The 16,380-nt window shown below is 37.4% G+C and overlaps 1 protein-coding gene across 1 annotated transcript in view; it reads right to left on the bottom strand.

The window, feature by feature from the left end:
- Positions 1-5,300: 5,300 nt before the first annotated feature.
- Positions 5,301-16,380, bottom strand: part of AHI1 (Abelson helper integration site 1) — a 188,800-nt gene continuing 177,720 nt past the window's right edge. Inside the window, exon 25 of the mRNA XM_008581425.1 lies at positions 5,301-6,659. Within this exon, the coding sequence (XP_008579647.1) occupies positions 6,657-6,659 (3 nt within the window). The 3' untranslated portion in view covers positions 5,301-6,656. The remainder of the gene's footprint in view (positions 6,660-16,380) is intronic.

Here is a 16,380-nt window from a genome sequence, read left to right as displayed (position 1 = left end):
AAGGTATTGAGGATTCTAAACTACAAAAATATATTTAGGAAAGTAGTCAATAATTTTAGCTACTGATATGTAAATAGAATTAGTCACTATCCGTATCCAGTCGTCAATATAGTAAAAAAATGAAATAAAAAACTCAAGTTTTCCCCCACATGTGCATATACAAATGTCACTTCTCCTGACTCTCTGGTATCACCTTATTTACAGTTTTATCCACTTTCAACCCTCACTCATTCAGATTCATCACTTGTAACACCTAGTTTTACAGCGGGATTTATCTGAATATAGATCATGTTCTGTAAGGGATATTTACTTTTAGTTGTGGTAAGGTTGAGAAAATTTAAGACTTGTTCAGAACAAGGATTTAATAATGCAGCTTTAAGTGGGGATGTTATCGAGTAAGTAGTTGAGAGTCAGCACTACCCAGAAGGTGCTGCTGCCAGTGCCTGTGATCCTAGTCAAGTTACTTCACCAGAGCGTGTGAAAGAGGGTCTTTGTTTTTATCTTCTGGACACACACCCACCCACTCCCACATACCCTCTATACCATTTCCAAAGTTTCACAAAGATGAGCTTTGAGGGGTAGTCTTTTGGTGGAGGGAGTGGAGGTGATGAGAGCTCTTCCTCCGTTGTCTCCCGTCCACTTTTCCCTTAGGTTATTCAGTCTGAGGTCCCGCTGGTTGCTTTTCCATTAAAACTTAGGCCCAAGCAACAAACTTCTCAGGTCCTCTGAGGTAGGATGCATTTTCAAATAGTAAGAACAAAGAGAAAGAAAACCACTAGAGAAAATACAAAGAACATATAACTAGTAAGTGTTCACAGTTTACCTTTGGTAAGTGGGCTGGAACCACTTGGGGCCCCTTGCCTAGCTTCTCACCTCTTTCCCACCCATCTTATTCTCTACCACCTGGGACCTATCTCCTGACTCTTTTCCCCTCTCACTGAAACTTCTAGATTCAAGGCTCCAGACCCTCTTGGGTCCTCCTGTTTGTAGACTGAGGAACTCTACCTTCCCTAGGAAATGGTCAAGACTGTGCATATTCATACCATGTAGGTTTCACTTTTGGGGGAAGGTATCTCCACTACCCCAGCAAGAAGAAGTCTAATTTACTACAGATCCATCCTTCACATCAACCACTATACCACCTGTTACCAAACTGCACACATCAAGTAAAGAGAGGCTCATTCTTTCATGCTATGAACTGGCAAAGAACTTATTGTTAGAATCTATTTTGGCAAACAAAAAAGTTATATTTTTTTCCTTTCTCTGGATTAAATGGGGTTAGAGCAGGAATAATTTCTGTATTTCTTTGCAAAATGGCAGGGCTGCAGCTTCCAGAAGAGGATGGCGTACAGATGGAGGAGGTGGTCTGATCAGCCTTGTCTACAGGAAGAGGATGTGTTCAAGAGACTACCAAGAGAGAACTGACCCTCCAGTCTTCCTGGAGAGAATCCCACCATACCTAGCATCAGACACACATGCATGGGAAGGGTTGACCAGACTGTATATACCCTTCCCCAGAGTTGTCCCTCTTCAGGAAAAGACCACACATAAAAGCAGAGAACAAACTAAGCTCCTAATCTCAGCCCAGGATCTTTTCCATATTTTAGATATTTTATTTTGAAATTCAAAAGTGACAAGTCCATCCTTGGTTATAGGGCACTCTAAATATAATAGTCCTATATTCATGTTTGAAAGAAAAATCTACCTTCATTTTATGTGACTGCAGGATCTCCAACAACTATAGTATAACAGTCTGTCACAAGTGTATTGGATGTTTCAGTTTGCCAGACCTGTCATGATAAATTAATTACAGGATGTTGCAGAAATGGCAAAGCTCCAGCAGCATCTTGCATAGTTTAATATAGACCCATTTCCCCATTTCAATGTATTTGTGGTTAGATAAATCCTCAGAAATTTACAGCTGCTATAGACTAGTTTATTATGTACTCTGCCTGCACACATGATAAGTCTAACAAGAATGTGATGTTCTTAAATGGCATAGATTTTACTGATATTTCTTTACCGCCATGGAAATATTTAGCTGCTAAAAGTAGCATCTGCAGATACCTCTGAACTTTGTTCTGCATAATAGGCAGGGATGGTTAAAGACATTATTGTGTTTAACCATCTTTCATGTACCTTAAATTGAAGAATCGTAATTCAGAAAAAGTTATAGTGAGCATTTATATAGAACAGCCCTGTGAACAAATTTAATGTATAATTAACTTTTGATTCTCAGTTGAAATCACTGAGAAACCAAACTGAAGCTACCAAGCTCTTCTCCAGGGAACCTCCCTCATTTAGTCTCCTGACTGCCTTTTGCAAGCTTCAGTTGCTCATTTTTGCTCTGGGAATAAGTTATTTTCCTTGAGTTCATGCTTTTCCCCCCTTTTGGACCCTATTTTTTTCTTATCTTCATTAAGCAAATCATCTCTATCGCAACCAATTTTAAGAAATCATCCTTTGATTGGCGATATGAGTTTACTTTTGTAAATGTTGTGTCAACAAACCGTCTTCATATTTTATGTTCTTTCACAATTCTTGACAAGGCTCAAGTGATAGATGTAAGATGAAGAACAAAAGTAAAAATCATATTGTTAGATACTTCTAGAAATGACACTGAAATATATATAGTTGAACCATTCTGACCTAAGTGAATAAATGGAACATGAACTACATATGATGTGAGGGTACTTCAAAAAGTTCATGGAAAGATTTGTATTAGTATTTAATTCTATTTTTCCATGAACTTCGTAAGGTGTCCTCATGTATTTATGAACTCTCCTTTTTTAGATTGAAATTAAAATAGTAGATTCTTAGGAGCACTAGCCTCTGCAATTTTTTGAGACAAAAATAACCCATCCATAACCATTATGAATTCGAGGTGTTAGAAAAGTAAGTTTAGAAAACAGGGTGCTCACAACATATGCTTGATGTAGATTTGAAGGAGACCATTAGAAAAATAGCATTCTTTGTGTTTACAAAACAAATGTTTTTATGTTATCCAGTTCCCGCCTTAGCTTAAAGTATTTCCTATTCACCTTAATAATTAGAGCAGAAGGAAATGATGAATGAAGTGCCTCATTACCAAGTTTGCTTCCTGGGTCTCTGCAGAGAGTAGCTGTCTGCTTTTGCGAAGTTAGTCCATTGTTAACCCTAAATGATGCTGACATTCAATTCTCCTGCAGATAATTGGGTCCATCCATAGATTGAGTTCTCCAGTCAACACAGCTTTTTGATTGACATGCTTCTTGATGTTTTTATTATCTCTTATATGACTGAAAGGGCGCCTTTTCTGTTTCTTGAATAAAATGTTACTGTACATGTAATTACTTTGACTCTATAGAACCTATTTCTTAAGGAAACATAAGATTTATAGAATTATGGAGTAAAGATTTACTAAAATAATTGTGGGATAAGTGATCAGTTTTTTAAAATGAGTTTTCAGAGTTCATTTTCATTTTATGTAGGTCACTGTTGCATCACAGACATATTAGATGTTTCCAGTCCGAGTGTGGTTGCAGGAACATAAACTGCTTCTTTAATTACTCTTGCGTGTGTTGCAGTCTCCAACTGTTAGCATTCACTGGTTTACTCTCCACAGCAACTGAGATCCAGTACTTCAGACGTCTCTCAGTGGGGTCTGACGGACCTACTCTTACAGCTTGCGTTGACACTTACTGGCTGTGTGCACTAGGACAAGTTACTTAACTTTCAGATCCTTGGCTTCCTTATTTGTAGAATAGGGAAGACTTTATATACCTCATGGATTTGATGTTAACAGTTAATGAGGCCATGTATGTAACAAAGGGCAGATGTGGGGAATATTTTCTGTAGTTAAGTTCAATTAGGTAGAAATCAAGAAATATACAAGGGGTCTTCAAAAAGTTATGGAAGAATTCGTATTATCTCTTAATTCCATTTTTTCCACAAACTTTTTGAAGTACTCTCGTATAGCTTAAAAAATCTGGGTTTAAAAATGTTCCCATAATTTAATAGCTATGGCCTTCGGAAAGAAATCATTTGAATATATATTAAAGTATAAGGTCACAAATTTTTGTTATAGTTTCTAAAACTTTCTAATCCTCTTAAAAATATTTGTAAATTAAATATCTGACTAAAGAGATAACATGTCATAAGGGAATAAAATGGTTATTTCTCAGATATAGTCTTGCTGAACTTCTTAAAGAGAAAACATCTTTCTTTAATAAAACTTTCCTGTAACTTAAAAATAAACTTAAGGTCAAGTATTTGCTTTTATATGACAGAAACCTGTGCAAGATTCCAAAAGTAAAAAGTGTTAGCCATTTAAAAGCATTAATTTCATTTAAAATGTGCATTTTCAACATAACTGCATTCATGGTGTAAAATGTTTCATGTTTTAAATCTTTTAAAAACTTGATTTTTATTCTAGCTTTACAAATGCTGTTCATAGTATACTTTTTATACTAAAGGAACAATCTTCAAGATAGATTTGAATAAATAATTGGGAAATACATTTCTAAGAATGGTTTAAAAATATATAGAGAGGAAGTTTAAAATTGTTACTTGTTTGGAGAAAAGAGATGATGGGATAAAATTTAATAATTTCAGAATAAACTAACCAATTTGTTACGAAAAAAATGTACAGGGTCGGGCCGGCCCGGTGGCACACTGGATAAGTGCGCCGCTTGGGAAGCGCGGCGGAGCTCCCGCCCGAGGGTTCGGATCCCACATACAGACCGGTTCCTGCTCACTGGCTGAGCGAGGCGCGGGGGCAACACCGAGGGTTGCAATCCTGTTGCCGGTCCCCGGTCCGGTACGGGGGCAAAACTGAGGGTTGCGATCCGTTGCCGGACACGGAAAAAGACAAAAGAAAAAAAAAAAAAAAAAAAATGTACAGGGTCATAAATTGTCAAATGGATTCTGGTGTCTGATTTTCTGCTTGATTACAATCTGGACCTATTACTCCAAGAGTACTGTTATGGTCTTCCCCACCTCATCTCATCTTAAAGAGTGAAGTAAAGACATTTTATTAACCTATGTGCGAACAAACCCTAATCTTACTTTTATCAGCAGGATAAAGGAGAAAAGAACTCTGAGTAGAACAAACTTTTCCTGGTGTTTGCCTCAACTGTTATTTTTGTTTACAGTAACTGCAAGATAAAAATAACCCTATTTTTCATATGAACATTGAGATCTTAGCAAAGGCTTAGCTCCCCTGACATATTTCTTCATTTCTCTTGATTAAAGTATTTCTACAACCTGTTGAAATTCTTTGTATTAAAACCCAAATCAGAGCATCAACACATATCTCAAAATTATGAGCTGAAAGTGCAGAGACACATACATTTATTTTTAATTATCAAATGCATTCACAAATTCACAGAAACAACAAGTTTGTACAAGGGTTACTGTGGCTGGGTCCAGCTGTACCTGAAGCACAGATGTATGCATCCAGAACAATGAAAGCTCAGCGCTATCAGAACAGATATCTGTGCAGATGGCTGTGTGCTCTAGCAGTCATCAGTGCCACTCAACACTTTCAAAAATGCCTTTTTAAAAAAAGTTCTACACAGCAAGGGCATGTTTACCAATTTTTATGCCTCTACAACATGTGTAGGGATAAGAGCCAAATATATTTTTACTAGAAGCTATTCACATTGGGTATACATCTGGATGAAATTTACACCTCAGTGCCCAACACTTTTCTCACTTCTTATTTTAGTAGAATCAATTGTCTAATTTGGAAAATAAGTTTTTCTAATTTTATATTAGTTTTGACCTTCTTGGGGCTAAATATTTTATTAGACTTATCACATCGTAGAGAAAGAAGAGTCAAAAGACAAAAAAAAAAGGTCCCTATTATAATATCAAACTTTAAAACATATAGTCACATAGTAATGATACCATTATTCTGGAACTAAAAAAAATAATATAATGTAATAATTTAAAAACAAATATTAAGACTAAAATAAATATTAAATAATGTAAGTTTACAAATTACTTATATGCTTAAATATGAAGTGCTTTTTTCCAAAGTAAAGAAATTTGGAACACTGTTGCCAGTTCAGCCAAAAATCACTTTTAGTTTAGGTATATAAAGTTACATTTTATGCTTCATTCTAAAGAAACACAGAATTTGATTCTAAAAAGCAAACTGTTTTCTTTTTAATGCCTTTGTTACTGGAACCGCTTTGAATACACAATATTATAAAGCTGCTTATCTTTTAAATAAAGTTAATTACAAAAGCAGATACTTCATATTCTGAGCATAACATCACACATATAACCACATTACAGGTATAATATTAAATGATTACTTAACAGACGTCCTAACAATGCAAACAGATTTTATTCACGCTTGAGTAGCAATTAGGGTTTTTTCTTTATTGGTTTTTCAATACTGGTAATGTAATTTTGATGTAATTACTACTAACACAAGTGTCAACACTTAGACCAACAACAATCACAATGGTTAGTAATAATCTCAAAGGCCACATTGATTTTTCCACCCATATCTCGCTTCTGATTTTTCTGGATTCTTTCATAAGGACAAAAGTAGTGGGTCCTTCCTTTCTTCCTTAGTATCTGAAAATTCTGAACTCTTAAGAGAAATTCCATTCAGTTTAATTTCTCATTTCATCTCTGTGCACTTGGGTGTCTCTTCGTTCTTCTTACTAGAGAGAAAAGTACACAAAATGTACTAAATGAACTTGAACAATGTCTTCTGGCCACAACCAAATCTTAGTGTGCTCAGGCAACAGCACAGGTAATAAAAGATACTTTGCAAAACACACACACTCAACCAAATAAGACCAAAATACTAATTACCCATCTTCTGGTTTGACTCTTAAACATACTAACATCTCTTTGTATCATTAGTAATTGTGTACTGATTGACAAGTTAATATAAGCCAAAAAGAAATCTACTTCTCAAACACAGATACTAAGAACTCCAGCACTGACAAGTTAATATAAACCAAAGAGAAATCTACTTCTCAAACACAGACACTAAGAACTCCAAACCCTGAGTAACTTCCAGAAATTAAGAGCAGGCAATCAGAGTATGCAAAGTTCTTCATTCAACTGGAAAAAACCTGTCATGGGTGATGCTTCAGGGTTAGTAACTGGAAAGGATATAGACCATTTTATTAAACAGCATTATTTCATTTAGTATATGGCTGTGTCTACTTTTACAAATGAGCTATTATATTTTTCAAATCAATCCAAAAAATGGTTTGTTTCATTTTGGACTGACAAGATATTGATAGTTAACTATGCATCTAGACACAGCTTTGATATAAAACAAACTATATCATTAATGAAAATCAAGAACCAACAGGCAGATGAAACAAGAAGTGGCTTCCTTAAAGATCATGCAGTAGGCACACTACAACTAGTGAATTAGTAGGGTTAAACCTGAAATTTTTTATTTCAATTATCATAGATCACTGGTGAGTATCTGGACTCACACAAAAATGTTACTATCTTTCCTCTAAACAGAAAGGGCTTAACACCTGGTTGCCCTTAAAAAACAAACTGCAGCTTCAAAATGATGGCAATCTGGTTAAGGTCAAAGTCAACTCTATTGATTGCTCCGGAGAAAAGTGATAGCTGACACATTGTGGAAATAAAGGGCAGTGGCTAACCACTACCTAAGGGCTTTCTGTCGGGGCACAGGAGGGCTGAGGAACACCTGTGCTTTTAGGGGAGGCTCAATCTTAAATAAATCGTTGCACTGTCTTTTCATGTAAAAAAACATTTACACCTGAGGAGGAAAAATCCTTTGTCAGTCCACATTTCCTGATTTTAAACTTGTTAAACAGTGCTACCACAGGTAAGCTGGTATTATATATAGAATCCCCCAAATATATTCAAGTGAAGCTCATGAAAGCAACTGCAGTCGAGTATAAAATGGTACAGATATGGCATGCTGAAGTACAACATCACTAGGGGCAAAAAAAGTATCATTTCTGGCCCTGTGCGATACAGGGAAAGTATGTAAAACTTGCCCCAAATTAGAATCTGAAAAAAATGGGAAAGAAAGTAGTAAAGGCTCAAATGGCTGCTGGGCACAAGTCACAGAGAAACCCTATAAACTTCTGCAAAGGACAGTGAGGAGGGTAACAGAATCGTAGAGGAAGAACAAAGCAAAACAAGTGAGAGGAGTTCATAGTAGTGGTAGGACAAAAAAAGAAGAAGAAAAACAGAAAAGGGAAGGGGGGAGAAGGGGAGAAGAACAGCTGGAAATTAGTGAGATGAATCCTGCACGTGCAAAAGATGTAGGACAAGTTAAATCAATCAGGTGGAGACTGCACTGTGAGAAGTAAACAGAGAAACCAGGAGGACCCTCAGGAGAGGGAACCCAAAGAGAAATTTAACTCGAAAAAGCTGAAATAGGCAGCAAAGATAACATCTTTAAGGGAAATGATTCAGACTGAAAAGAGGAAGAAACACACTGGACGGAAAATGACAAAGACTGCGCATTAAAGAGAAAAGGGACGGCATCGAGGGAGAAGAGATGGTCAAGTGTACAACCCTGACAACTGGGAATTCTCATCTGACAACGGGAAAAGCAGAAGTGGCACACTGGCATGATGAACGTTGACAGACTAGGGACTTGAAAACTAAGAGACAGCTGAAATTTGCTGTAAGAGGGAAGAGAGGTCATCTAACTGAAGACGCAAGAATAAATCCAAATCCATTCCTTTTCTGAGCTATCTTCTCATAAAACATCCCCATAAATAGAGAACAAAGTTAGGGCCTTTTTTAAAGGCACTTCATATGAAAAGAGAAAGGAAAAATCTGTGTAGCAAGATTATAAAAATGAATATGAAACTAGGCTAGTATTTGTGTGTGTGTTATGTGTAAAAAATAAGATTCATGAAAATGCCAGGCCCTACCCAACAAGAAATTCAATCCAATAAATATTCACGGAAGGTTTATTTCTGTGGTCAGAACCAGGCTAAGTGCTGGGTAAAAAGTTTTGTGAGCATGTTATAGCCCCTTCCTATAAGCGCTGCAAGCACTTACCATCTAATCAGAGCTAACAGATAAAAAGCAATGTGTAACAGAAATAGTCCTGAACTTGGAGCCAGAAGATTAGCCCTCATTCAGGTACTTTGTAGCTATCACTCTAAGACCTTGGTTTCTTTAAGTGTAGAAAAAATAAACTATTAAAAATTTTCTGAAATTATTTTCATGTTGAAAAAAGTGATCAAGTAGTACATATATGCTGAATAGGAAAATTAGAAAATACACAAAGTAAAATAAAAGCAAAACTCACCACTCGGATAACAATTTTCTTTTTTTTACTTAAAAATTAATCATAAATATCTTTCCATGCCTATAAAAATACTTTCATTAACACAATGTATAATGACCACACAATACTCTATTATGTAACTGTTTCATAACTATTATTTTGTTGTTGTTGAACTTTTTTTTATTGGTTATGAATATTCATGAGATATAAGGCTGATTGTTGCCCCTCGTGCCCTAGATGTGAAGGCCAGATCTATACTGGCAGCATGCTCATTACCACAAATTGCTATTGTACCCTGTCTCCCCAACCCAATTATCCCTAATCTCTCTCCCCTCCCCCCCTCTCCACTTTCTATCCCTAGGTATGCTCTCTCCCTCTGCCAAGTCCAACGCACCACTGTGGTCCTTCCTTCCTTCCCTCTTTCTCTCTTAGCTCCCACTTATGAGTGAGGACATGCGGTATTTATCCCTCTGTGCTTTGCTTATTTCACTCAACATAAGTTTCTTCAAGCTCATCCATGTTCTTGCAAATGGGATTATTTCATTCTTTTTTATGGCAGAGTAGTATTCCATGGTGTATATATACCACAATTTCCTTATCCAATCATCCATTGATGGATATTTAGGTTGGTTCCATGTCTTAGCTACTGCGAACAGAGCTGCGATGAACATGGAAGTGCATGTATCCCTTCAACAGGATATTTTCCATTCCTCTGTGTATATACCCTGAAGTGGGATTGCTGGATCGTATGGAAGATCTATCTGTAGTTGTTTGAGAAACCTCCATACTGTTTTCTATAGTCGTTGTACTAATTTATAGTCCCACCAACAGTGCAGGAGTGTTCCCTTCTCTCTACATCCTTGCCAGCATTTGTTATTCATCATCATTTTGATTATAGCCACTCTAATTGGGATGAGGTGATATCTCAATGTGGTTTTAATCTGCATTTCCCTGATGATTAGTGATGCTGAGCATTTTTTCATGTACTTGGCCATTTGTATGTCTTCCTTTGAAAATGTCTATTCAGCTCCTTTGCCCATTTTTTAATTGGGTTGTTTTTTTACTGTGTAATTGCTTGAGTTCCATGTATATTATGGATATTAATCCTTTGTCAGATGCATAGTTAGCAAAAATTTTCTCCCACTGTGTAGGTTGTCATTTCACTCTTTTGGTTGTTTCCTTTGCTGTGCAGAAGATTTTTAGTTTGATATAGTCCTATTTGTTTATTTTTTCTTTTGTTGCTTGTGCTTTTGGGCTCATGTTCATAAAGACTGTGCCCAGACCCAGTTCCTAAAGTGTTTCACCTATACTTCCCCTTAGTAATTTTACAGTTTCAGGTCTTACGTTGCGCATCTCCGGTGGCCGCATGGGACCCCAACAGGTTTTTCCTTTCCCTAGAGGGTTGGGGCCAAAGGGATTGCCCTTTTCTCCCCCTGCAGGACGTGGGAGGAAAAGAGATTCCAAGAGATGGGTGAGCACGCCACTGCTCTCCCAGATAGGGAACAAACACATACACACGCAGCGGGGGTTCTGTCAGGCAGTTCCGCTTATTGTAACACAAAAGATCATATTTATATGCTTAGCAGGCAGGGATTTCTAAGCTTAGGCCAATCCTTGAAAAGGTCAAATGTGCACGTGCCTTGCCTCTCTATACTTAGCCCTCCCTCTTAACTTCCCTTGGGCGCCACCTTTTATCCATTTAGGCCATCTGTTGTTTTTGCTTAGAAAAAGGGCGCGGTCCCACAGTCTTATACTTAAGTCTTTAATCCATTTTGAGTTGGTTTTAGTATATGGTGAGAGGTGCATTTCTAGTTTCATTCTTCTGCATATGGATTTCCAATTTTCCCTGCACCACTTATTGAAGAGACAGTCTTTTCCCCAATGTAGATTTTTTGTTGCCTTTGTCCAATATCAGGTGGCTGTAGGCCTGAGGGGTGATTTCTGGGTTCTCAATTCTGCTTCACTGGTCTATTTTTATGCCAATACCATGCTGTTTTGGTTACTATAGCTTTGTAGTATAACTTGAAGTCAGGCAGTGTTATGCCTCTTGCTTAATTTTTTTTTCTCCAGACTGCTTTGGCTATTCGGGGCCTTTTGCTGTCCCATATGAATGCTAAGATTGCTTTTTCCATTTCTGTGAAGAATGTCCTTGGTATTTTGATTGGGATTGCACTCAATCTGTAGATTGCTTTGGGTAGTATAGACATTTTCAAAATGTTAATTCTTCCAATCCAAGAGCATGGAATCTTTCCATCTTTCTGTGTCTTCTTTAATTTCTTTCAGTAGTGGTATGTTGTTCTCATTGTAGAGCTCTTTCACCTCCTTGGTTAAACTGATCCCTAGGTATTTTATTTTTTTCATGACTACTGTAAATGGGCTTACTTTATTTCTCTATTAGTTCATTATTTGAGTATATAAACACAATTGATTTGGGGGCATTTATTTTGTATCCTGCAATGTTACTGAAATTATTAACTAGCTCTAGGAGTTTTTGATAGTCTTTAGGTTTTTCTATATATAGTATCATGTCATCTGCAAATAGGGACAGTTTGATTTCATCTTTTCCGATCTGGATGCCCTTTATTTCTTTCTCTTGTCTGATTGCTCTGGCTAGTACCTTCAGTACTATGTTAAATAGAAATGGTGAGACTGGGCATTCTCGTCTTGTTCCTGTTCTTAAGAGAAAAGCCCTCAGTTTTTCCCCACTCAGAATGATACCGGTAGTGGACTTGTCATAGACAGCTTGTATTGTGTTGAGATACTTTCCCTAATCTTTATTAGAAAGGGATGCTGAATTTTGTCAATGCTTTTTCAGCATCTATTGAGGTAATCATATGGTTTTTGTCCTTGAGTTTGTTGATGTGATGTATCACATTTACTGACTTTTGTATGTTGAACCATCCTTGCATCTCTGGAATGAATCCCACTTGATCATGGTGTATGTTGAACCATCCTTGCATCTATCACATTTACTGACTTTTGTATGTTGAACCATCCTTGCATCTCTGGAATGAATCCCACTTGATCATGGTGTATAATTTTTTTAATGTGTTGCTGTATTCTGATTTCTAATATTTTTTTGAAGATTTTTGCATCTATGTCCATCAATGATATTGGTCTGTAATTTTCTTTTTTGTGTATGTTTTTATCTGGTTTTGGTATTACAGTTATGTTGGTTTCATAGGGTAAGTTTGGGAGAGTAGCTTCTGTTTCAATTTTCTGGAATAGTTTGAGGAGAATTGGTATTAATATCTCTTTAAAAGTTTGACAGAATTCAGCTGTAAAGCCATCTGGACCCGGATTTCTCTTTTTTGGAAGACTGCTGATTACCATTTCAAATTTGTTGCTTGTTATTGGTCTGTTCAGGTTTTCTGTCTCTTCTTGGTTCATTCAGTCTGGGTAGTTTGTATGTCTAGAAACTTAACCGTATCTTCCAGGTTTTCATATTTGTGGTCCTACAGTTGTTTATGATAGTCTCTAATGATTCTTATTTCCGTGGTATCAGTTGTAATGTCTCCCTTTTCATTTCTGGTTTTTGTTATTTGGGTCTTCTCTCTTATTTGTTAATCTAGCTAATGGTTTGTCTATTTTATTTATCTTCTCAAAAAACCAACTTTTTGTTTTGGTGATCTTTTCTATTGTTTTTTTTAGGGGGGTCTCTATTTCATTTAGTTCTGCTCTAATCTTAATTCTTTCTTTCCTTTTACTTTAGGATTGGATTGTTGTTTTTCAAGTTCTTTGAGGCACAGCGTTAGGTCATTTATTTGAAATCTTTCCATTCTTTTGGTGTAAGTGTTTACTGCAATAAATTTGCCTCTTAGTATTGCTTTTGCAGTATCCTACAGGTTTTGGTATGATGTATCTTTATTTTCATTAGTTCAACACATTTTTTGTTTAAAATTTCATTAGTTTCAACAAATTTTTTCCTGTTTAATTTCTTCTGGGCCCATAGGTCATTCAGGAGCCTATTGTTTAGTTTCCATGTATTTGTATAGATTCCAGAGTTTTTACTTATTTCTAATTTCCAGTTTTAGTCGATTATGGTCTGAAAAGATACATGGAATGACTTCAATTTTTTAAAATTTGCTGAGACTAGATTTGTGACCTAATATGTAGTCTATCCTGGAGAATGTTCCATGAGCTGATGAGAAGAAAGTGTATTCTTTAGTTGCTGGGTGAAATGTTCTGTATATATCTGCCAGGTCCAACTGCTCTAAGGTGTAGATTAAATCCTGTGTCTCTTTGTTGATTTGTTTCCTGGAAGATCTGTCCAATACCCAGAGAGGGGTGTTCAAATCACCCACTGTTAATGTATTAGGGCCTATTTCTTTCTTTAGATCTAAGAGTGTTTGCTTTATATATCTGGGTGCTCAAGTACTGGGTGCATATATATTTATGACTGTTATGTTTTCTATCTGGATAGATCCTTTTATCATTATATAGTGGCCTTGTCTCTTCTTATGTTTTTTGGTTTAAAGTCTATTTTGTCCAATATAAGAATAGGTACTCCTGCTAATTTTTGGCTTCCATTTGCATGGTATATCTTTTTCCACCCATTCATTTTTAGTCTGTGTGTGTCTATAGGTGAGGTGGGTTTCCTGAAGACAGCATAACTTGGGTCTAACTTTTTAATCCAGTCAGTCAGTCTGTGTCTTTTAGATGGGGAGTTTAATCCATTCACATTTTGGGTAGTTATTGACAGGTATTGTTTAATTCCTATCACTTAATTACTTTTTGTTTAGATTATTTAAATATCTTTTGATCATTACTTCCCCTTCTATTTCTCTTCAATGGCAGTTGGAAATTTAATGTGGCAAGATTTAGCTTCTCTCTCTTTCTCACTGGCATTTTGTTTTAACAGTGGGTTTTGCTTTTTCTTGTGTATTTGTGATAGTGGTCATCATTACTCAGATTGCAGAAGAAAGACTCCCTTGAGAATTTCTTGCAGGGCTGGTCGTGTGGTGGTGAAGTTCCACAACTTTTGTTTGTCTGGGAAATACACTATTTCTCCCTCATTTCTGAAGGACAGCCTTGCTGGGTAAAGAATTCTTGGCTGGCAATTTTTTTCTTTTAGTATTTTGAATATCTCATTCCACTTTCTTCTGGCCTGTAGGGTTTCAGATGAGAAGTCTGCTGTTAGTCTGATGGGGGTTCCTCTATAGGTGACTTGACACTTTTCTCTTGCTGTTTTTAGAATTCTTTGTCTTTGAGCTTTGCAAATTTAACTATAACATGTCTTTGGGAGGAACCTTTTGGATTGAATCTGTTTGGGGACCTTTGTGCATCCTGGATCTGAAGGTCTGTATCTCTCCCTACACCTGGGGAGTTTTCTGTTACTATTTCCTTGAGTAGGTTTTCAATACCTTTTCCTTTCTCCTCCCCTTCTGGAATACTCACAGTTTGGATGTTAGAGCACTTGAGGTTGTCTGCTATCTCTCTTAGATTTTTTCCTCATTATTTTTAATTTTTTTTTCCTTTTTTTTGTCTGCCTGGGTTATTTTGAAAAGACCATCTTCGAGATCTGAAATTCTTTCTTCTGCTTGCTCTTCCCTGCTGCTCAAGCTCTCTGTTGTGTTTTTTATTTCACTGAGTGAATCTTTCATTTCTAGGAGTTCTACTACACTCTTTTTTAAAGATATTAATCTCTTTGTAAACTTTCCCCTTCATATTCTGGATACTTTTTCTTGTTTCATTATGTTCTCTGAGTCTTCTTTTTATCTCCTTGAGTTTTCTTAAGATCATTGCTCAGAATTCTTTTTCGGACATTTCAAGAATTCCATATTCCATGGAGTTTGAAATTTGGGCATTGCTGTATTCCTTCGGTGGTGTCATATCTTCTTATTTGTTCATAGTTCTAGTATTTTTTCATTGATGTTTGGTCATCTGGTAGAGGATTTGCTTCTTCTATTACTCTGAGGTTGGCTATGAGAATAAAACCTTCTTCCTCTATTTGCAGGCTACTGGTTACTCTTCTTAAATCAGTGTAGTCGAGTGAGCAGTAGGTTACCTGTAGAGTGGCCCTGTCTGCTACTGTGGTGGTGAATTGTCCTTGTGTGACAGTAGGTGTGGTAATGGCTATATTACACTATGTTGGGTCCTGTTCTAGAACCTGTGGCCACACCACACAGATCTGGGCTCACCTCGGTGGGGGCCTGGTGCAGCTGTGGTCGGTTGCTTCCCTCTGGGTCTAAGACGGGAGGGGCTACCGGCACCATGTGGGTCCAGGCTCACCTCAGCAGGGGCCTGGTGCAGCTGTGGTTGGTCGCTTCCCTTTGGGCCCAAGTGGGGAGCAACTATTTCATAATTTAATCAACCATTTATTCACAGAAACTGTTTTTTCCTTCTATTTTTAAAATACTGCTTGAAGGAGCAGCCTTTTAACTGTATCTTTCCATGTATAGTTGAAATTTTTCTCACAATAGATTCCTTGAGGTAGGACTGTTAGCTCAAAGGACATGAATACTTTGAAAACTTAAAAAAAAAATTAGTAAAGTATCTTTCACAAAGAATGGATAAATCTTATGCTATTACCAGTAGTATATGAGTGAATCATAAGTTTTGAAACTTGCTGCCATTTTGTGTAGAAAAATACCATCTCATTTTATTGTTTTTTTTTTTTCCTTTTTGTCTGTTTTCATGTCCGGCAACGGATCGCAACCCTCAGTGTTGCGCCCGTACCGGACCGGGACCGGCAACGGGATCGCAACCCTCGGTGTTGCGCCCGCACCTCACTCAGCCAGTGAGCGGGAACCGGTCTGTATGTGGGATCCGAACCCTCGGCAGGAGCGCCACCGCGCTCCCAAGCGGTGCACTGTAGCAGTGCACCACCGGGCCGGCCCTCATTTTATTGTTTTAATTTCCATTAATTTGATCACTGAAAGGTAAACATTTCATAAATTTATTGCTATTTACATTTATTCCTTTAAGAATTACCTTTATAGGGCCGGCCCGGTGGCGCACTGGATAGTGCGCCGCTTGGGAAGCGCGGCAGCGCTCCCGTCCGAGGGTTCGGATCCCACGTACAGACTGGCTCCCGCTCACTGGCTGAGCGAGGCGCGGGAGCAACACCGAGGCTTGCGATCCCGTTGCCGGTCCCGGTCCGGTACGGGCGCAACACTGAGGGTTGCGATCCC

Source organism: Galeopterus variegatus, unplaced genomic scaffold (genome assembly GCF_000696425.1).
Source record: "Galeopterus variegatus unplaced genomic scaffold, G_variegatus-3.0.2 Scaffold2353, whole genome shotgun sequence".
Lineage (NCBI taxonomy): Eukaryota > Metazoa > Chordata > Mammalia > Dermoptera > Cynocephalidae > Galeopterus > Galeopterus variegatus.
This window is presented reverse-complemented; position numbering and strand designations above follow the sequence as displayed.